The sequence below is a fragment of the Pseudopodoces humilis genome, chromosome 6 (assembly GCF_049639895.1).
Source record: "Pseudopodoces humilis isolate 2021_Gansu_Grassland_sample_001 chromosome 6, ASM4963989v1, whole genome shotgun sequence".
Classification (NCBI taxonomy): domain Eukaryota; kingdom Metazoa; phylum Chordata; class Aves; order Passeriformes; family Paridae; genus Pseudopodoces; species Pseudopodoces humilis.
Window position 1 is genome coordinate 32,053,259 of NC_142205.1, and position 23,624 is coordinate 32,076,882.

The following is a 23,624-nucleotide window of genomic DNA, read 5'->3' on the forward strand; positions in this document are numbered from 1 at the left end:
AACTGAACAAAGTGACCCTCTTGAGGTTCACCAGTTCACCATAGACTGAAGCAAAGGAGATAGAGCAGGATCCAGGAGCTAAAACTGGTCCTACTAGCCGTTGACACCCACAAACTCTCAGTTTTTATTGTCCCAGTAATGGGTCTGGCCAAAAACAACACAAAACTACTCAGAATTCAGGGAGGAAAGGAGATTACATTAGTGTTAAGAAGATATATGGAAAGGTGTTTCTTAGTACCATAATTCAAAAAAAAAGTAGGTGATGCAATACTGATTATTCCATTAAATGTTAATTACAATTAAAATTAATTACAGCTGCTTTTAAGCTACAACATATTCCTTTAGATAAGTGAATTAACGGACAGGAGAACTGAATGAGATTCGTGTGTATCTGGCACTTCTCAATTATGTTAAATGGAGTTCTTCAGTTCATGTGTAACTATCTCCAAATATTACTCTGTAGATTTAGAGGTTCAATCTTAAAAAAAAAAAAAAAATACTTTGGACTCTCAAATTTGCTCAGATCACTCCCAAAATCCTTCTTACTGTTCAAGGAGCTTAAAGAGTTTGTCCTAGACTTTGCATCAAACATTCCTGAAAGAGAGGATGAGGTTATCTTTTCCTCCTACAAATTCTTATTTGCATACAGATACCATCAGTTGGATAGCAGGGTTACATACTTCTCTCCTTTCCCTTCTGCTTGAACTTGGTAATCAAACTCCAGTAACAGCAGGCAACACTGAGACTGAATATTACTCTTCAACTTTGAAGGACTGAAACCTCTGCAAGGAAAATGTAAAGCAAAGAGCAGTAAAATAACTGCACAGCTTTCAGAAGGTAACCTCCAAATGACCATCCTCTGGAATTAGTTTTTACCATTGCAGAAAGCTCTTCCTTTCTTCCACACATTCCTTCATGCTGTGTGTGTTAGACTGTTACCCTACACCACCTTCATCTCAAACTGACACGTTACCTCCAACACCAAAATTGTCAATTAAAGTAACTGAAGAAGGCTGCAGGAAAAAGTTTTCTTTCAAGAGTGTTACTCTGTTCCAGTAATATTTAATGGCTGGGTCAATCACAGGGTGCAGCTCCTCTCTCTGCTAAAACAAAATCCAGGACTTGCTTTTGTATTTAGAAGGAAAAAAGGGGAAAATAAGCAAGAAGCTTCCAATATTTGAAAAGCTATATATATTATTTCATTTAACTGTCTGGAGACCTCCTAAGTTGCATTAAGTTTTATCCTGCTTGGCAGCTATATATGATTTTCTTTTTCCCTTGAATTAAGCAGCAATAGATCAAAAACTTGAAGTATATTTCCCCCTTTTCAATAACAGATATTGTATACATGTATATGAATTGTATTGGATTCAAACTTTCAGTGTCTCTTTCCACACAAGGTCAAAGCTTTACATTGTTGTAATTTTCTTTTTCAGTTTTTTTTTCTCCAAGACAGTCTTCCACTGGGAAATTAATATTCTGCATGAACAATGAACTCCTTGCATGGCCTTTGAACCTAGTGGTTGCTAGGAGGCCTAAAGAAACCCTGGAGTACAGCCTATTTAATAGCACGTATCAAGAGATTATTCAGAAGCAAAAATGTGTGATTTTCTAAATTGTCTGCTTTTTTCCCTCCTTACTTCAATCTCCATTCATCTGTCAAACAATCTTTAGATTTCATATGAATTGCATCTGCATCAATTTTCTATAATTATGGGCAGTTTGTTCCCCGAGTATTGAAAATGTGACTGGCCAGCCACCAATGCTGCTTCAAATCAAGCAAATATCAAACTGCTCCTTACTCAGTTTTACTGAAAAGGGTGCTTAAAATCAGATGTGCTTCACCACTGTAACATGAGGTTTGCACTTCCATTATGAACATGGTTCTGCTTAGAGACTGTATTTTCCTCATACAAAACACCATAGCATCGACTGCAGCACCATTACTCAGTATTTCTCTGTGCTGAAAGAAATATATATAGCTCCTCCATGCTCAATTCAGGCATACTTGAATATTAACATTTCAAGCTTTTTAGCATCTTACTGCAGGTTGTTTGATCGTATGCATTTCCATATTTTCCCAAGCATAGTAATTGAGGCAAAACCCCAAGGTTTCTTTCCCACCCTCCACCTCCATTCCAAACAATGAGGCATTTAATTAAAAAGATAACCACAACAATGCTAATGGTGATGAGGTTAAATGGTTGGATAAACAGAATGCAGCCCTCTGAAAAGCCCATGTGTTTCAGGACACTTTCTTCCCTACAACATTCTGGGTGACAAAGAAAGTATTTGTATTCCTGATCCCCATAGTTTTTACACCAGTGGACTTCCTACAAATTTCCTGCATGGAAGAGAGTTCAGTTCAAATAGTGAGAAATGTTTAGACACAGTAGCTATTCTTTCCAAAACTAATATTTGGAAAGGCAGTGGACAAGGATCCTTTAAAAATAAATTAATGTGCCAACTATCCGTTATGAAAGAACAAATATATTTCCAGATAAAAGCCTACTAAGTTGTTGTTAGGGTTAAAAAAACCAACAACAACAAAAAAAACCCCAACAAAACCAACACATATTTGCTGATTTTATTTTTCAATATGCTCTTCCTTCAACAACTTTAGCAAATTAGTAAAACTTATGACATTTGTCCTTCATCTTCAGTTGTTGCAATTGAAATCAATGCCCTCTATATTCATAAACAAGTATTCTTGGTCTGGAGATTACTTTAAAACACCTATAGCAGATTAAAATTCTGTGCCCCCTCCTACCCCTCAAGGACACAGGTATCTGCCAAAAAATACAGGGTGACACATCTGATTCTGTGGATTGCTGGTGTTCAACTGTCTGGTTGGACTGTACCAATCTTACCAACATAAAGCTTTCACAGAGCACTTCGCTGAAGAATTAAAAACAAGCAAGAACCACACCACTTGGCACAAAATGCTCACGTGAGTTCCTTCTCCTTTAAATATGGGCTTTCACACTGAAAGAAAGGCCTAAAAAGTACTGACTTCAACAGAACTGACACAGAGTATCTTACACTGGGAATATCAGGACATTCACCCAGAACAACAAAAATCTTTGCCTTATTGTCAGATTCAGCTGTCCAGACACTTTGAACGGAACAAATCAACCACTCCACCACCATAACCATTCTCCTCTTCTTCAGCTGTTCAAGCATAAATTATCCTTGTTGTTTTCACTCACTATGTGACTTCCCAGGAACCAGAGCACCAATTATCAAAATGGCACTATATTCTTACACAGGCAGATTTTTCAATAAAATGCGTATTATTTCTCTTGTACTTGGGCATTAAAGAAAAAACAGTCACAAGACATTTTTTAAAACGTGAGAAACCAACCCTAGCTAAAGAGATACGTTTATTAAGGCCAGAGACAAGAAAGTGAGCATATGACTGAAAACCACAATCTTTGGCTCAATCTTTGCAGCAGAAATGGGGCGGGAGAAGACAGCAATACAGGGCTGGAGACGTTTTCAGTAATGCATTATAAATACCTTAGTTTTTTCCTTTAAAGGAATCTGCCTACTCAACCTAAATTGTGCCTCAGAGGGAGAAACGTGCCTTTGTGATAAATTAGAATTTGCCATCATAATAATGAAACGTTATGTCCTATCATCACAATAAACAGGCAGCAGAACAACAAAGGAGGTTTCCAGGATTTTCTGCTCCCGGCCCCCTCCCCATCGGCATTTTCCCAAGTCCTCTTTTGGGTGTTTATGAAATGCCTTAATTCCAAGGCCATTAAGATGCATTTCTGGATGGAGCAGATTCTACTAACAGTACTGAGGCTTTCCAAAATCTCACCAGCACTCTATCGGAGGCCAAGCCTCTCCCTGATGCCCGCCTTTCCCTGCGCTGTTTTTTGTTTTGTTTGTGCTTTCTCTTTCCCATGCACAAACATGTTGGTGCAGTGTCCATTATTTCCCTACAGCCCTCCTTGAAAGCCACCGACAAATGAATATACATGCACGAGTATGTTCCACCACATACACAGGTCTGATCTCCTTCTACACCTCAAAAAACAAATGCAAATGTGTTTACAGTCATTTTCACCACCACATGCCTTGCCATTGCAGAAACATGCAGCTGAAAGCCAGAGTCTGTAACAAGGCAACTGCGTTTGCAACCACAAGTAACCCTTTTCCTCGGAAAATGGGAAAACACGAAAGCCTGATGAGTTAACTAGAGTTAACTGCATTTAAAGAGGAATGTGTGCGAGAGCAGTAAATATCCAGCACATGCTTTTACGCACAAAAGGCGCAAAGGGCTCCATGCTCTGCACATCCAGTCATTTTTGTCTGCTCTTCCACAACAGAGATGCAGCCGTTTCTCTCATACATTTTATTTCACTCGACTAATAGATTTTAAACACCATATTGCGAGGACCCCGCTGTGAATCTTGCAGAGGTACAAAATGGTGGATGTATGCTATTTTTTTTTTTTTTTTTTGCATTATTCATAACAACTCAGCTTCCCGATCGCAGGCTCCCCTCCGTACCCACCAACACAGCCTTCCCGGCCAGACACACATCCCGAAGCAGCCTCGCAATAAAGCTCTCTCGCATACACAAATTATGTTACAAACCTGATGTCATGTAGCCCCGTGATGCCTGGGAAATAAAAGCTGGGGGGAAGTGCTTGTGCAGTCGGTAGTCCTTCTCGCTGCGGGACCTCATGCGGTCTGAGGCCCGGTCGGAGAAGTCGGAGCTAGGCCAGGCCCGCCGCAAGGTCGTACTCCGCGTCTTCTTCATCCTGAGGATGCCCGAGCCTACTCCTCCCGCCGCAGCATGGGTCAGGGGTGCGCGCTGCCGGGCATCAGCCTAGCGCGGGCACCGCCGGGGCGCAACCTGCGCGCATCTCGCCGCTCCCTCTTCTAGGGCGCCAGCCGCAGGTCCCTTCCTTTTTTTTTTTTTTCCCCCTCGAATGATCCAATTTTACACACGTCCCACAATGCATTACACTTCATTTGCAATCGGTCCGGCTTATAGCTCCCAGATTTGCGTGGAGGAAAGGCACGTTATGTGGCTTCTCAGGCAAAAAAAGGAATTGGGGGGAGGGGGGGGCTGAAGGGGGGCTGGGGACGAGAGATGTGCAGCGTGGGAGCTCGGGGGTCCCGAACAATGGCCCAATTCAGCCCGGCCGTGCTTAGCCAACTGTGAGCCCCGACACAAAAGGCCCAAACAAACGAGGAAAATCCCGCGGCCGCCGGCTGCGACCCCGACCGCGGCGCGCCCGGCACTGGGGAGGAGGCGGTAGCTCCCGGCGTGGCGGGAGGAGCGGCGGGAGGAGGAGGAGGGAGAGGAGAGGAGAGGAGGGAGGGCTCACAGACGCCTCTCGGCCGCGGGACGAGCGGATGCAGCCGCGACCCCCCCACCCACCCACCCCACCGCCGCCTCCTTCTTCCTCAGGCCCGCGGCGCCCGGGCGGCCGGCAGCGGCCCACGGCCCCCGGCAGCGCCGCGCCTCGCCATGGTCGGCGCCGACTCCCGCCCGCCTGTCCCCGGGGCTGGGTCGCCGCCGGGTCCGCGCTAGGGGCGGGCGGGGCGGGGGGGGGGGGCCCCGGGGGGGGCGCCGGGCGCTCCTCCCGCCTGCCCGCCCCGCCCGCCGCCTGCCCCCCGCCCCGCCGCGCCAAGACCAGCCGCTGCCGGAGCGCCGGGCGCCGCGCCGCCGCCCGGGCTCATGCTACTCCCGCCGGAGCCCTGCTAGTCCCGCCGGGCTCCGCGCTCCCCTGCGCGGCACCGGCTCGCGGGCGCCCGCGTACAAAGCCCCGTGTACGGCAGGGACCCGGCCCCCTCCCGCCCCGCCTCCTTTCCGTCCGTCCGTCCTTCTTTCCTTCCTGGCGGTGGCAGTGACGGCGGAGCGCCGGGGCCGGGTGCGCAGCGCTGGGCACCCCGCACCGCCGGGCTGCGGCCAGCGGGCCCGGAGAGCAGCGGGCAGGGCGGCCTTGCGGGAGAGAAACCAACCCTGTTGCCGGGTTGCCAACACCAACCCGGGTGCCGCTGCCGCCCCGGGCCAGCCGCGGGGCGAATGGACACAAGCGAGGGAAGGGCGCCGGGACAGATCTGCACCCCCGGGGCACCCCTGCGCAGAGCCTGCGGGATTCACCCACGCATCCTCCGCCGCCTTTCCCCATCGGCTCCTGAAGAACCGGCTCTCCCCAGGAGGGCCCGGTCAGTCACACCGCCACACTGAAAACCCACCACACTCCACAAGGGTATCCAGGACACCCGGGCTGCCCTCTTCACTGGCTGGAAGGAGGTTGCCCACCCTCTCACAGTGGCTCACGCGTCTACGCACAGGGCATCCCCTTGAGTGGGGCCTGGCCACCTGGGCATTTTATGAACTCAAATTAACCAGAACTGTGCAAAGGGACTAGGTTCCTCCTCTGCAAAACACCTCAGAGCACGCCTGGTGTCAGGTGCTGCCACCGTTGCCAATGGGGACAACTGCAATGCAGGGATGTGAAAATGTTGCTTTTGCAACTTTGTTAAATTACTTATAAATTTACATTTTGATAATTAATCCTTCTTAGAGTGGTTTGTATCACATTTCTAAGAGCTTTGAAGAACAGATTGTAATTTTGTAATTGGAAATTTTCAATAGTGGTGAACCAGTCAAAGGATGACCATCAGTGAATGAACTTAACATCAAAGCAAGTGGACCATGAGATATTATCCCTTAGCTGCCTTGCTGTATGGCTCCGAGTTAGTCACTTCAGCAGCCATCTCAGCCCATCTGGCTGTGCTACTGCCGGCAGCACACACACCGCAGAACTATTCAGGTGTTTGTATATGGCAGTGCCTTTCATAGGAGTAGAATATACATTAATGAAAATCAGCAAGAACGTTGAAAGCTAAACGCTGTGGGGTTCTTTCTCATTCAGTCTCATCTTTTTCCAACAGCGAAGAGCTAATAGGAAAGACATGTTTTCACTGATGCTTTGTATACTGGTAGCAACAGGAAAAAGTTAAGATGAGAAAAAAGATGGCCTAAAGCTCCTCTAATAAAAACACAAGATTTTCCATCATGAAACTTACTCATCTAGCAATTTACTCATCAACCTACGCAAAGCTTATAATAGAGCATGTTTTCACCCTCAGACCAGAAAAACCATAAGAACTTCTAGAATCGTTCCATTTTTCTCCCCGAAGGCTGAGGTTGGGGTAGATTGGTTAGCACTACCTAGCTAAGTCAAACCTAAAAAATGTACCTATTTTATCAGATGCAGAAGCAAATTAAATTCTATCTAGGAGCATAAATTCACATTGCACTATCTGAACGTTGAATGAATGATGGCTTTGCCCTTCCAGCAGTCAAGAAGCAGTTGAATATAGCTGGCCAGCTAACTTATTGCTGAACTCAACTTTTCTCCTAGTCTAGACACAGCCCTAGATATCAATCTGTTCCATTAAAAGAAGACATGAGACAAGAGACAGAGGAATCAGCAATGAGGAGGAAAAAATGAGGTCAAGAAGTAGAAAGACAGAACAAAGCAGGACACACACACAAACGCTCATGATAACAAACAAGGCCGCAGTGATCTTTACACTGGCTTTCTGTATAATTACCCACAACTAAAGTATTCTAACAAGTATCAAATAAAAAAAGATGGGATGGCTCTGCAACTGTCAGATAAAGCACGTCCCAATTCTTTTCAAGCAATTTGCTGTGCACTAATGAACTGGCAATAGTACACAGAAGTCTTTTGAGTGGCTTTAATTGACTTAATTTGTACACTTCCATGAATTGTCACAGGAGTAATACAGTACATACAATTAACACACGGTATCTTCCACTTGCCAGTTGTAGGAATTAGACTGGTTCATAGTTTTGGGTACAGATAATGATGTATTTTCATTGTGTGGTAATTTGAAATTAATAACAATTTGCTCCTACAACTATGAAAGGAGGAGGGAATGAAAAATAAGCACCTGTAGTGGTTTGACCATCTAGAAAGGTCAATTTTCCCTTCCCAAATGTGGGGAGATCTGTTTAAAAACAGTTCTGGAGGCCTTCTCTGAGTATTGAGATGTTGTTCCTGTGGTCAGGTAAAGTTACTTTTAAGTCCTCTCACAGTTATCTTGTTTGCTTTCAGCTTAAAGTCTTCTGACATGGTATCTGAAAAAGTACTCCTCTTTGAAGAGAGGAATTCAGAGCAAGTTTCCTCCTGCTCTTGAATTGTTTGAAGTCAAGTGTTGTTACTGGGATGAATCAAATATATAATTAAAGACCAAGTATAAGTTTTGGCTGTTTTCCTTGGAATAAGCTACAACTATGAGTTTAATTGATTTTTTTGCTTCAGTGGCCAAAATGAAATAAAACTATTTTCTTCATGTGATCTGAAAGCTCAAATTTAAGACACAAAAAAAGAAAGACAAACCCAAAATGAACAATCAAATCCACAACATTTTTTTCTGAGACATTTACGTTTACTTTTTTTTTTTTTTTAAATAAAGGAATATAAATTTCTGGATTCATATGGCTATGTCGAAGCAGAGAAAGGAAAAAAGAATTCTCAGCTATGGAAATTGTCTGGTAGAGCTTGCTAGAAGTAAGGAAAAATTCTTCTTCCAGGCAGGAATTGTACCAACGGAAATCTGAATTCTTGATAGCGATGAGAAAAATTGAGATGGCTTCAAAGCTTTTTGCTTGCAAGCTTTTTTGGTTTTTTTTGTTTTTTTTAAATTCATCCCTAATTGTTTGGAGAGGATTTTGGTTTGGGTTTTGGGTTTTTTTTTGGAGATTTTTTGTTTAACAAGGGAAAGATTAAACTCAGAAGCTTTTTATTGAGAATCAGATAAAGCAGTAATTTTTATAATTTGGTATTTAAAGTCCAACAGGAGCAATTTCTGTCTCGGATTACTAGAGGGAAAGATGACACTTTGATAAATAGACCATACAGATCTTGGGGAAAAAGACACTGAACTAAACCAAAATTAGGCATCCTGCCTCTCTCATAACCTAACAATTCCTTATCAGGAATTGGCAATATAACAGTAGTCATTTCAAAGGTATAGATTTAACACTATGAATTTCAAAAACGCAGCTTGGGTCCATATCAGACATTACAAAGGATTCTTATATGTTCAATCACAAACCTCCTTCAGTCCAAGTTCTTAAGAAGCCTGAAGTCTTTTGGAGAAACAATTCAAAATCTTTGCTTCTGAAAATCTGTTTAATCTTTTTAAAAGTGAGAAAACAAATATTACTAGGAATATCTATTAAATGTGATCTTCATAAACACTTATTAGCTGCTAAGTAGATCTGTTCCCATTTTGTAAAAAACACAGAAAAGGACATAACCAACTCAGAAGACTGTGGAAAATCAGTGGCAAATGCACTGTTAAAACTTTGGGATCTCAGCTCCCATTTCATAGGTTTATTTTTCCTTCTCTGAAAAATAACTATGTAGCAGAGTACAATATGGTGATCTGTATATATATATATGTTTCTTTCCATGTGTATGTGCATGCATGCTTGTGCATATATGGTAATTGCTCTCATGTAATGCGGTATTTCAAGTTTCAGCTGGGACTACTTTTTTTTTTCCTCCCTATGACAAACAAGTTTCCATAGGGACAGCAGCAGGCTTCAGTAAGAGGGTGGGCTGGTGTTACTGCCTTAGCTACTTCCTTGGCTTGGGGACTGACTGCATGAGGTTTTCCAAATTAAATAAGCACACAAGCCAAACACTGAAATAAAAAAGGCAAAATAATAGGACATACAAGGAGGAAAGCAATCCCCTCTGGACTAAGATGAGCTACACCTCTAAAAGAATTTTCTCTCAAACTATACATTCAAAGCCTGAGTTCTCCCTTACCCTGTCACTACCTTGCCTGTTGCACACAGCCTGAACTGGCTGCCACACGGAGGAAATTAGAAGGGCTTCACTTTATTACTGTCAGCTAAGCTGGTGCCTGACAAGCACCCAACACCACTGGGGGACCTAACACAAGATGCCAAGTGACACCCAGAGTTTTGTAGCATCACACCCTGCAGGTCTATGAGAGGGGTTCTTTCCTGATGCCCAGCTTCAGAAACAAACACTACAAATAACATTGGTAATAGTGGGACACACAGGAGACTTTGCACCAAGGAAAGCCACAGTCACCGACAATCAGGTAAAACAGGGAGCAGAGGGTCGTTCTGGAGCCAATGAAAACAAAACCATCACATTCTGTAACATCTTAAAAGCTGGAGATAGGATGCTGCAAGATTCTGTGAAGGAATCGCAGGGTCCTTGAAAGTAGGAGAGGGAGAGCAGAAAGGAATAAACAAAAAAATAAAGTGGGGAAAAAAGCCTGTAGTACAAGCAGTTGTAAAGCAGAGGAGGAGGAGGAAAAATGGAGTGTGAGAAGAGGTGGGAAAAATGTAATTATGAACTTGTGAAAAACCCCAAGCTCATGTATAACATCACAGACCTTGGTAATCTATGGGTTTATTAGATTTACAGCTCTGCATAAGAGTGTTCCTGAGAAAGTACATTGCCAGCATTTCTAACATTATAAATCCATGAAGGAGAAAGTTGTCCACTTCATAAAATCACCATTTTCATGTGTGGATTCTTGTATCTCTGTATTAACAATGGTGCAGAACTCAGACTCTAAAAGACATGCTTTTAAGCAATCCTTTACAGGTTAAGGAGGTCCAGCAATACACTGTAACCTTGTCTGTAGGAAGCACCGCTTTTCCCTTCCAAATATCTGTAATCAGATACACTAGCAAGAACAATCCAGAAAACTCACTCACACCCCTTCACATCAGTCCTTAGACTTCTGACACTAACACTATTAATCTGTCACCTCTCACTAGTACTTGTTACTCAAACATGCAAGAGAAGCCAAGTACTTGTAATCAATGCTTGTGGTCCAGGTCACAAAACGAGGCAGCATTTCTTGATGGATTTATTGGCAAGGGAAAAGCTGGGCTTGCCCAGACAACTCTCTTCTTGAAGAGAGCATTTGAGAAACTCCACCAGAAAAGGAAAGAAAAAAAAATCCCAAGGGCAAAGGTATAAGTGAAAAAAATTCCAAATACAAAAAAAGAAAAATGTTTCAAAGCCTATCACAAGCATGTCTTCAGTCTTGCTATCAGCTTGTGTTATACCATGGTAGTAATCCTGGCTTTCTTACAGCACCTCTTAAACTAGTTTCAGATCATATTTCTCTTAGTGTTATGCTTTGGGAATGTGTGATGACAGGAATGCAGCGCTGCTGCTGCGCACATGCTGTAGTTCACCGATTAATTTTTCTGTGTGCTGCCTTATGCGCTGTGGTATTTATTTTAACTTGCATGACTTTTAAGAAAAACCTGTCTGTGTAATGAGAAGAAAGGCTCCCCTGTTTTGGTTCATTTTTTCATGCCAGACCTTCTGATTGCATTTGTGCTTCCTCTGCACATAAGACAATTGATGCAGAAGGTTTTTCAATCTGGATACCCAAGTCTACCTAAAAGCCGGTGTACAAACAGGAACACTTGTAGGATACAGCTTTTGTTTTGAGGCATGCTTTCCCTCTCCTATTATCATTGACTCAAAGCAAGTTAGTTTAAATGGGTGAAAGCTGGGCTTGTAACTCCTCAGTGTACAAAACTAATGAGAGAGAGAGACAAGCTGCAAATCCTGCACAAATTTCCTCTCACATATAACAGAATTCTGGAACTTGGGGAAGTGGACTTACAGCAATTCAAATCACAGCTCAATTCACTCACCGGCTGTTCTTCCAAAGGATATAGTAGCAAAAGATATGCCAAAAATGTTGGCCTCAACTTTCTTGTTTTCCACTGGTGTCACATATCATTAGTACCCTGGTATTTAAGTAACATACTGATATATGGGGGCCAGCTGTACTGTAAGTTAGAATAACAGCCTAACCTTCTGCTTTGGGAGTTGAAACAATGGAGATCAAGAAGTGAACAGCCAGTGTAGATCCCACCAGCAGTAAAAGCCATCACAGATTATCCTTCTACGGACCAAGTCCCACACCTCTGTGTCTATTTACTCCCATTGCTCTGCAGAGCCTATGTTGCAAAGATGGCACCAAGCATGTGCAGGCCTTGTGCTCTTGTGCTACATCAACACAAAGAAGGAGATTCTTTGTGTCAGGTAGGTACTTTTTAATAAAAAAAATCATTAAGAAAAGAAAGCCCTTGGCAGTAAGAAGGGGGCAGTGTTTTGCATCTAGGATGGCTTGGATTGTCCTGCAAAGAGGACAATGAACATATTTGAAGGGCAGTCCTAAAAGCAGCATACCAAGGGAACTAAATCCCAGCAGCTGCTATAACACCACAGAACATTTGCTGAATAACGCAGTACTAAGGGCCCTCTCAAAATCCTTGCTTATACAGCTGTTCAGTATATTGAGTATATTTTATAGTTGCATATGTATAGCATGTACAAGAGGCAGAGACCTTTAAAACCTTAGAAAAATTGGGAGGCCTGAAAATAGGCTACTCCACCCTTTGTAAACAACTTCTTGCCATTCAGTTACTTCCATATGTGCATGAAGCTCTGCCTAAATTAAACAGGCTTTCAAAATACTGGTTTAGTACTGAAAATGTATGGTTTCTACCAATAAGTTTGAAGAAAATGTAAGCAAGACATAAACTTACAAGTGAAAAAGCACCAATTTCTCACCTCACAGTAAAGTAATTCAGTCACTTCTTGGATATTTTATTATAGTCTCACATTCAGAGGCTGCCACATTGGCACATACATTTGGGCATAAAAAAACTCTGGAGAGGAATTATAAGAACTGACAGAAATTAGATTACACTTTCCAGATACCTGACTCAAAAGCTTCTGGAAAATCAATGCAAAATCATCAGTCTGCTTGTTCTCTGGACCAGCTGTGAAGGTGCTACTCTTAGTTATTGGTTTTCAGTGGGATCCTGAAGCTTGTCCCTTCTCTTCTGATTCCACAGTAGCACCCATCAGAAGGAAAATTGCACCTACTCTGACTACCCCTGGTTACCACAGCTTGTTGCCATTCTCCACTTGGCTTTTGAAGCTCTGATATTACCCACCTGTGTGCAACCAGAGACAATTTCCCATTGCCCTGTTCAGATGAAGGTTTATGTAGGCACTACTTGCACTTGCCTCTCTGTAGAAGCTGTTCTTAGCACTTCTTCTGAATGCTGAGATTTTTGTATTCTAGTAGAGGAACAAGAAAAAGACATTTTATAGCATTGGGTCATAAACTTCTCCCACCACCTTGTAAGAAAGTTAAATTCTTTCTCAGGGGTCTAAGTGCAACAAAATAATTTTTGTCTTACTAAGTGACACCCTACACAACCGTAGCAATCTGCTAAAGCAAACATGTTAACCACGGGGAGCTCTGCTACTTTCTTTTTCTATAAATCTTTCTATAATGCTGTGCAGCTGTCAGTTGCTTTGTTATTAATTAATTTGGTTTTAAACACAAAGAGAGGCTTAAATCCAGGAGAGCACTGTTACTTCCCAGATTTCTGCAGGTCAGTCCTTTGACTCCTCTGTGGAGCTAAGCAGAAGGGAGCAGCACCCAAAGCCTTATCAAAATGTTTCTAACGCAACACTGAAGTGTCACATCATATACAAGAGCAATCTCTGGTGTGAATTTTTCAACCTATAACTTTCTGATCAGAGACAAGGATAAGAACAAGTGAAACATGTAGGTGTCATGAAGAAAAAAAAATCCCTTATGACAAAGGAGTATCATTGTGATAATCAAAATAAAATTGTGAAATTAGGAAAAGTAAATTAATATCAAAGTATAAAATTTAAGAAGAAAATTCCTTTCTAATTCTGAAGTGTACTCCTCACTTCTACCACAAAACCATACTTACATCCTTTAAAGCACATGAGTGGCAGTGGCATAGGATAAAATTTCTTTCAAAATGCTTTATGTATTACAACGAACTTTTGTAAGGCACAGAGAACCACTGACATTTAATATTTCCAGAAACCTAAAAATATCTTTCTCAAAAGAAACAAACATCTCAAGTGAGACCATTTACATGAAAGTAAAATTTCCTAGCATTAGAATTGTATTTGAAAGAATCATGTACAAAATTAAGAGCTAGAAACTCTAGTTTTCATTAAAACTGATCACTGTTGAGCTGAACTGAATAACTACACAAACCAACTGTGGTAAATCTTATTAGTTATGGTGATCATCTCAGAAACTTTAGCAAGGAGTCACCATGTTCCCATACATAAAAATTTCAAATGCTTTGTACCCCCAGCTGTTCCAGGAAACAACAAATACTCACGACAAACGTTTCATAGATTGCTGTACAAAGTAAACTCCAAATGCAAGGTGCTCAGTGACTTGCCTTTGATCTTTTTCTTAATGGAGGAGATGTTTAGTAACCTTTCCATCCCTCAGACAGTGTAAAGTAGATCAGGAAATCTGCCTTCACAACTGGCGGGGTTCAGATTTGTCAGAGCACGATGCTAATGTCAAATTGTTTTTGTCTTCCTCTCTGAAGATGGATCTTACTATTATCCCAGCTGATGGAACCAAGACAAAATAAACACAGACATTAGGACTGAAACAATGATAGACTATCTGAAAAGGCATTTAAGTGCCCACAGTCGTCCAAGGAGTAAAAAGTTATAAAAACAAGTACTTCTTTTTATTGCCCGTATCCCCATGTCATTGCCGAGGTACTTAAAAACCCACAAACCCTATGGATTTCTACCCACCGCATAGTAATTACTGAAATAACAAAGAATTGGAAAAAAGTATTTCCAAAGCCTGATGCTACTACTGAACTGCCAGTGAAAAAATTCTCACTAACACCCCTTAAGTCTATCCTCCTGCACTCCCTAATCTGAACACAAAAGGTTGGGTTTAAACACCCACCCCCCACACTGAGATTAAAACCGCCTGCAGTTTTCAGCTTCGGGCCAGCACTGACAATACTTTAAATCCTTGGCTACTGGCTTCGTGAAGACACAGCCTACAGTGAGTCCCCCAAAGTTCTTTGAAATGTTAAATACAAAGCAGGAGGAGGTCATAAAGGAAATATTCTTTACAAAAGGAATGGATATCATATGCAAGGTTTTCAAATACATTTCTCAGTTGCTTTACTTCCAGCCACCGTTTTCTCAATCCTGCATTGTATGAAGCTTTTGAAATAATATTCAGGAATTAAATAAAGCACACAAATTAGTGTTATAAACAGCTGCCAATATATGAATTTGCTACCTTTTAGCTCTCATAAATCTCTCCAATGAATATATTGTATCCAACTTCTTCTCTGAAAAAACGAATTATTTACCTAATAAATGGTCCTATAGCAATTACCAAAAGCTCAGTTATGTAAAAGTAACATATAGGTTTTATTGCATCATCTTCTGTAGCATCTGCCCAATTACTGCAATAGAAGCCAGTGTGGCTCCCTGCTGCCCTGGAAATCCAGCTATCTTTCTGCCAAGAGCCTTCTAGTGCACACAAAAGGAACAGGGATTGAGAAACCTGTTTTATCCCCTCTTATCCCATAAACTAACAAGCCTTTTTCTCCACTGCAGCTTTTCTCAACAAAACCAGGTAATTATGCAGGATGGGATTTTCAAGGTACGTAAAAGGAAAAAAATCAGTGAGTTTAGCATAGCAGCTTTGCCAAGTACTGTCACCTCAAACTCTGAGACTTGCATGCAGTGTGGGATGGCAGGCAAACACAATGATGCCCTGCCACTGACATAGGGCCCAGCTGTAAGCAATAAGCTTTGTGGTTCAAAACTCTTGGTAGGTGGTTACATTTTTCTGTCCACTTCCATTCTCCTGGAGGTAAACAGGATGGTAGGAGCCTTATTTCTGTCCCCTGTCTCACCCTGTGAGTGTCTCTCCTTTCTCATTTGGGTATCATAAACTCAATGAAAAAAATGAGTTTCACATTCATTTTTACAATCACTTTGAAGAACTTGTGTTTGGCTTGCTTGTCTCATAAGGTCTTATGAGCCCTATCCATACTAGCTTCTGACAAGATGTTCCACTAGACAGCCACAAAAACATCCCTGCCCAAATTTACAAACTGTGTACTTGAGGAGAAAAGTAACTGGTTGTCATAGTGATGTTCACAGTCTGAGAAGCCTTTGGACTTCAGTGTCATGAAAGGTACCAGGAGTTTAAAACCTCCAACTAGATCAACTAGATGAAGTGGTTCATGGAAGCAAGTACTCCAGCCAGCAGCAAATGTGTGCTTAAATCACTGGTGATCCTGAAAAACAGGCTGCTGCACTTCAAAGTTATTTAAGCTGTTTAATGTTGCGTTATTTGCAAATCGGTATAGCCCAGCTCACAGAAACTGTCACTGCCATGACTTATATGTATGTCTGACAAGCTGCTGTCCTCTACTTCTAGACATCAGTATAATATTGGGGTACCTTCACAGGAGGGCAAGCCTGTTCACTGAAATGTTCCAGCTACAAAAAAAAGACTGAAAGGTTATAGCAAGCTCAGGAACATCACATGCTTTTGGCAAGGTGAGATAGAGGAGGATGAAAGGCAAAGGAGGGTGAGCAGAATTATTGTTCCTTGATGATTAAACAAGCACAGAAACTATGATTACAGATCATAGACATCTTTTATAACATGCCAAACTAGTACACAGAGAAATGCCTCAGTAATTCAGTCATACAGGCAGTATTGGCTCTCCATAGTTTGAAAGAAGATGAGGGTCTTCTGAAACAGAGGCTCTGCCCTGACTCCCTGCTTTAGGCCAGTGAAGCAGAACAAAGCCTTTGAAGTATCTGGAGAACAGGCACTGCTGGATATAGCCCTGGCAGCCAAAAATGCTCCTTGCATTCAACCCTCACTCTTCATGGCAGGAATCAGCTCAAGATACCTAGTGATTCCTGCCTGTCTGTTGGACTCCTTACCCCTATAAAACAAGTAAGAACTTGCTGTAACCTGAACCTAGGCTTCAGCAAAGCATACAGCTAAAAAAGCATCCCTAAAGAAACCCTAGCAGGAAGGTCATTTATTGTTGAAGGAGATCAGGTCCATAAAGAGCTTCCTAGGAATGAGAAGCAATGATTCAACAGACACAGTTCAGTCTTGCCTTGCCTCACATTGCACATAGTACCAACTACCATCAGTCTGCCTTGTTTATCCAAGAGAAAGAGATAATATTTTGGTATTAAATGAAACTCCTGGTTCTCTATGTGCTCAACTAAAGTAACCAACCATGCATTACTTGCAAAAGAATGTTGGTGACTTAATAGTAATTGGGGTTTTTTAAAATCGCATCTTTCTGACAAGACTTGTCCATTTTAATGAGACCTATACCACTAACATTACGAAAGATTTTTTTTCATAATAGTATGAAATTGTATTCTTATTTCTGTGTTACCAGTCAAAGAAGTTTCCAACATATTTTATTTTTTCCCTATTTAAAGAAAAAAAACACTAAACCAAACAAGCACACTGATCTCTGAGCATGTGACTACAATAACACAGATTTCTCTCTTAGTGAACTGTCATGTTGAGCAGGCCATTTCAAAAGTGGCAAGACCTGGGTTCAGAAGATGTCTGAATGTATTTCTGTTTATCTTTACCACTTAAGAAAACTGCATTCTCCTTGATTGCTACACTTTGAAAATCAGTGCAAATGATTAATTTGCATGATTTCATGATCACTGCAGTGACTTCAGAACCAATAGATTTCAGTCCAAGACAAGCAGCTAGAAACATAAATTTTGCCATATCCAACTTCTGATGACAGTATCCCAACCACCCCAGAACATTTAGGTGAGAAATTAAAACCTTATCATTCATATAATAATGTCTAAGAGACTTAAGCATACCAACTGTAAGTGAATTCAGTGGTCAAACCCAAAAAAAAACAAATTCAGAAAACATTCTATCTCTGCCTTCTTGAAGAAGAAATATGATACTATGCACCTTTAATGGCAAGAAGTGCCCAATCCCTTTTCAAAGCAGAATCATAGTTTTTGAGTCAGTTATAGAAATGTATACAGCAATGTGAATGTAAGTTACAACAAGAACTACAAGCAGCAACACCTCCCAAGTAGTGAAGGTAAGCTATCAGGCACTTAATGCTCCTATTAATTATGTTTACACAAGTTTCAAGATATTCCTGCACAAGGTAGGGTTTCACATTTACTGAAAAGGGGTAATGAAGGTTACTCATTCTGGATGAAAATTAAATAACTCCAGCAACAAAACAGTTATTCAGACAAACTGGATAAATCATGTTCATAATTCGTGTATAAGTTCATGTTTTGCTTGGCTTTTTTGAAGTCAATTTTTTTCTGCATATCATGATTTTCAGAGTCAGAAACAAAACATAGACACTCAACATTCACAAGGATATCTGCAACAAAATAATTATGTGAAGGTGGCAAGCTGAAGCGCCTTCATTTGGATACATTTTTGTATCCAAAGAACAAGCAACAAAAACAGAATCACAGAGAGAAACAGATGGCCAGTGAGTTATCACTCCTGATCTGATGACTTATGTGGGTTCAACTTGTTTATTTACTCTCATATTTGCAAAAAAGTAACTTTCCTTATGTTAGCAGCAGCAATATTGTATATTATATATCTATTAAATACGCAGTTTGTACTTTTACCTACATGCAACAAAAGGGCATCAGGTATTCACCCTCTAATTATGGGCTCTCCTCCAACCATAAAGGTCATACTTGACCCTTCCCAGGGTTAGGGAGTTAAATGACGAATGTCTAACACCACAGCTTAAGAAAGGGTTAAAAGAGAATCAGTTTTACACTGCCCTGCTCACTGGCCTGGAGACAGGACAGAAGTGTTCAGGTCCTCAGGGGCAAGGAAGTGACTCTGTAATTACTGGCTATACCCTTTATATCATCCAGACTGTAATTACTGGCTACATCCTTTACACCATTTGGGAACTGCTACCTCTACCTCTCTCTGTGCACTACTCTCTGTTGATGCAACCCCCATGTTAACCTTGCATGATGTACGACAAAAATACTGTCATATGGTCCTGAAGCAACAGGCACCATTTGTGTGTCAGTGAGTCCTGTCAAATGAACCATCCTTGAAAACACAGATTCTTCTTAGATCACCTCACCCCTTCTTTAGGACTGATCTCATTATCTTCATTATAATTGCTCTCGTTACCTTCTAGGCATAGAAAAATAATGCAGCCTTTCTAAGGACATTAAATCCAATTATGTAAAAAGACAGTGTTGGGAAAAGAGTTAAAATATTTTAGCTAACAAATTGCTGAAAATCAGGAAAGTTCAGTCTGTGACCATTTAACCCCCCTGAACATCACCAGAAAGTATTTTCTAGCTGAAATTACAGTAATGCTACTGCCCTCAGCTGTGGTTAACCACCAGCCTTACAATTGTCTAGGCAGCTGATAACCACCTCCTAGCCTGCAAAGAGTAGGCAACGGACAAAGAGCTTCTGTGTTATTTTCCCACTAGCAAAGTTTCACTGTGTTCTTGTGGTGCAACTAAAGTAAAGGATTCAAAGTAGTCAGTGTAATTTTATATACTGGAAGAGTCCTGAAAGTAGAGAAAGACATTTTTCAGTAGATTCTTCAAATTGCCAGGATGTAAATGTGATGCAGAATGTGTTTATAGGCACTCTCACAGAGCAGTATGCGCAGATAAGATTGATGTAGGATGGTTGCATTGCTCAGCTGGTTAAGGATCAGATACTCTTCTTGGGTATAGTACCACGGGGATAGACAGGGGAGTGTCTTTCAATAAACTACTGAGCTCCAAGCAACTCCTGCAGCAATACCTCTGCAGTCCTGAGGACTTGAGTAGGACCACAGGTACAGCAGATCCCACAGCAGCAGTCCAGAGACTGAAACCCGAAAGAAGGAATCAGGTACAGTGAAAGAAAGCTGAACTCCAAGCAGGATGTTCCCTTCTGATCCACCAACATCTGGTGCAAGACAGCCTGGTGCTGAATCTGGCACAGCATCTGAGCCTTTGTGACAGTGCAGAGAATTCTACTCCCATCGTTCCGCCCACTCTGTGGTGTAGGAAGTGCTACACAGACAGACTCATGAACACCATCTGCTTACACTGTGGCATTTGACTCCCTTTCTCCAGCATGAAATATTCTGAGATGGTCTAAGCGCACTAATGCAATCCTACATTTCACAAGTCTCTATGTCATGAATCAAGAAACAGAGTCAAAATATACTTTTGATCTCCCACAACATTGCTTTTAGTTTTCTAACTGGATTTGCTTGCAGTTTTCTTAAAAGAAAAAAAAAAAACAAACATAAAACTCTGGGGGAGCATGAAACTCTTATTTCAATAAAAATTAACAGGCATAAACATATTCAATACTTACATCTGCACAGTAGTGTAAAATCTACAGAGGAAACAATTTATTTTTTTTTCCTATGGTACCTTTATTCATTCTATTACAAAGAAAGAACACTGAATTTCATACATTAATGCAAACACAACAAAAACTTCCATCCAGACCAGGAAAAAAACCTTTTTCCTAAACATGTGAAAGCACTAACCATCATTTTCCTATTCACATCTGCATTTTAAAATGAAAAGAAAACAAAAATTCCAAGTGCTTAGGTTGTCATGTCACTGGGGTTTATAAACCACACACAACTATATGGTCTATTAATTATAGAAAACACATATATTACTTACAGCATTTCTGTAGCTTGGAATGCAAGTAACTGAAATAGTCCCCCAATACACTTGGAGATACAGCAGCTAGTTAGACAGAGGCACACTCACTTTTTAAAAGCTGTTCAGTGATTTGCAGTGTCTTTCTTAGTGAGAAGGATGATATTTTTAAATTTATTTTTCACAAAAGTTCGAAGTCCCACAACTGCAAAAATGACTGCTTGGCTCTCACTAGGCTTCAGAAGCCCAGGGAAAAAAACAAGGAGAAAATCAGTTCCCAGCAGGCTCCAGCTGAGAGTCCTAACAGGAAACACCCCAGCACACTGCTTACTCTCTAGAGCGTCCCAGGGAATTCACCCAGCACCACGCTGGGAGCAGAGTTATAAAAAGTCCTCACATCTTCTAGTGCCAACCTTACATCTTAACAAGAGATTAAAAATATGTTCCTCATTCATATATTGTCTGTGAGCTATATATCCACTTTCCCTAAACCAACAAGCACAGACAGAAGGACAAGGTAGCTTTTGACACACACAGATACGAGTGATCCCAATCTTTCATTTATCTTTAATGCTAAAGTACCTGTACAATGTCTTTTAAAAAAATAATTGAAAGGATTTAAATTTTTTGCTCAACTTCATGACAAAACTACTTTGTTTGACATGGGGAAGAATGGCATTGGAAAAAGGGAACATACTTTTAACACAGCAGTGATCAAAAGGACAAAGGGATTATTTCTGATTCTCATAAGACACAGAAGTTGCCAAACTACGAAAAAATACTGAACTCTTACATGAAACCTGTATTTGCATATGGACAGGACTGGCTTGTTTGGGATGATTAAAGCCCCGCAGATCAAACCTCGAATATGTACTTCTGATTGTCCTCCAAGTCCAGGCAGGCCAGCCAGCCATGGGAAAAGATGTGTCCTCCAGAGGCTGGCAAAGATACGGCACCCACCACCCATCAGACCCTAGTTCCTGCTTGCTCCAAGCATCCACAGCATTACAGTACCCCCCGGCACTTCCTCACCCTGCTCTGCGCAGGCACTTGCTGGCAGAGGTGGCAAGATGAGCGCTGCTCAGGCAGGGCTCCCCTGGTCCTGCTGGACAAACCCCTGCCCAGCAGCTGTGGTAGGATGGGCTCCCCGTGCAGGGCTGGGGGGAATCACACCAAGACAGAGTGAAAGGCTTCTTCAAAGGTGCTCGGCCATGTCTTTGACACCGCCACTACTCTGCTGGACAGAGATGCGGTGAGTGTGAGACGTGCAGCTGTAACTCCCTGCCTTTCTGCTAGAAGACAAGACTTGACTTGGACTGGACTACTACTGTGGCCACAGGGCTTGTGCAATGAATGCACGTTAATTTAGTCCAGCATTCTACATTTTGGTGATTTGAATAGCAGATGGCGTTTGTAACCAGCTCAAATACCATGATTTCAGGATAAGACATAAAAGAAAGCAGCTATTCACCTTACTAATCTAACATTCTACACACTGGAGATGTATCAGTGAACCAACTAAATATGGGAGATCAGGGATGAAACGTAAATACCACAATTATTTGGTTCAAACCATTTTAGGAAGTTATTCAACAATAAAAAAAGTACAAGAAGGTAGCATTTGGAAACATTTGGAAGAATACATTTATAAATGAGGCTTGAAAGCCACCTGAAATAAATACAGCAGAACTCTTCCAGAGGTGGAGATTTATAAATATGATTTATAGTCTGATAGCTAAGCAATGAATGTAATCTGTCATGCACCTGAAATTGCTTTATATTTGTGATTCATTTGCACAAGAACTGCTTACCACAGCCTGATTTTTATTTATTTTTTTTTATAATTATAAGTCCATTAACAGAAAACAGAGGAAACTCCCCAGCAATCCCCAGAACAATCTAGACCAATATTTAGACTACTAAAGAGGCCAATAGTAGACAGCCAGGAAAGAATAAGGTGGCACTCACACTTTCTCATAAGAGTCTCTGTGTCCCTCCATTTTCAGCTCAAAGGATTTGCTGTGCCTGCTCTGGTTCCCCTATTGAGTAGTCTCTGCGAGGCCTCTCTGCCAAAGGCTTGCCCAGTCTTTCCATCAGCCTATGTTAACTTTTTGCACTCACAGCATCATCTGAAGTCCTGCAAGTTCTCTCTAGCATGAAGAATCACCTCCTTTTCCTTTTAAACCCATCTCCCTCCAGTTTTACTTCCCCTCAAACTATTTTAACTGAAGGAGTTCACCTCATCTCTTACCATCAAGAATGCTTTCAACCCTGACATGTTGTATGTAAATACAATGAACTTATTTTAATTTTTTTTTTAACCAGGCAAATTGCATGTACTCAAAAGATGGTGGTGATATAAACTACTTTTTAGTGTAGGGCTATGAAACTTATAATGAACCATCACACACACTTTTTATATCATACAGCTTCCAGAAAAGTTTAAATTATTTTGATCTTGAGAGAAGTGGTTACATCATTGTGCAAAATATCATTACTGTTGAAATCATCAAAATAGTTCTGTCTCCAGTCTTGTGGCGATTGGCAAGTTCTTCAGACTTCAGCCCTGATTTTCTAGGAGTTCACCTACATCATCATTGTAGGATGAGAAATCTGTCTAGGTCTTTCCCAACTTCACCATGATTTTGCCAGGAAACTTATGAGGAATCATAATGACAGTGATGACTGCAAATCAACTCAGAAAATGAGTTGACATAACAATTTAATTTTGTAGATATTTTTTTTTTTCAGAATGTAAACCTGCTGAAAGACTGCCTTTGGATGGGCCACCTCTCTAAATTTCCTGAAGAGAAAATGTAACAAATGTGACAAAGACACACAAAAAAAGTAGTAGTCAGTAATTGAGACACGCGAGAAGTACTCATAAGGCAGCAATCTGGGTAATGATGAAGGAAAAGAATGCAGAATTTTCCTGTACTTTAAAATACTAAGCACCACTTAGTGCCCTCTGCCGCATACAGAGGTAATATGCAAAGCA

At 41.3% G+C, this 23,624-nt stretch overlaps 1 protein-coding gene across 3 annotated transcripts in view; it reads right to left on the reverse strand.

The window, feature by feature from the left end:
* The window catches only part of STOX2 (storkhead box 2), a 142,024-nt gene that overhangs the window by 65,803 nt on the left and 52,597 nt on the right, over positions 1–23,624 (reverse strand). For 2 of the 3 annotated variants that reach the window (XM_088056656.1, XM_088056658.1), the window contains exon 1: positions 4,611–4,949. The exons of the other annotated variant lie outside the window; for it this stretch is intronic. In XM_088056656.1, the coding sequence (XP_087912782.1) occupies positions 4,611–4,776 (166 nt within the window). In that variant the 5' untranslated portion in view covers positions 4,777–4,949. Of the gene's footprint in view, positions 1–4,610; positions 4,950–23,624 lie in introns of those variants that run through there. 3 annotated transcript variants of the gene reach the window in all.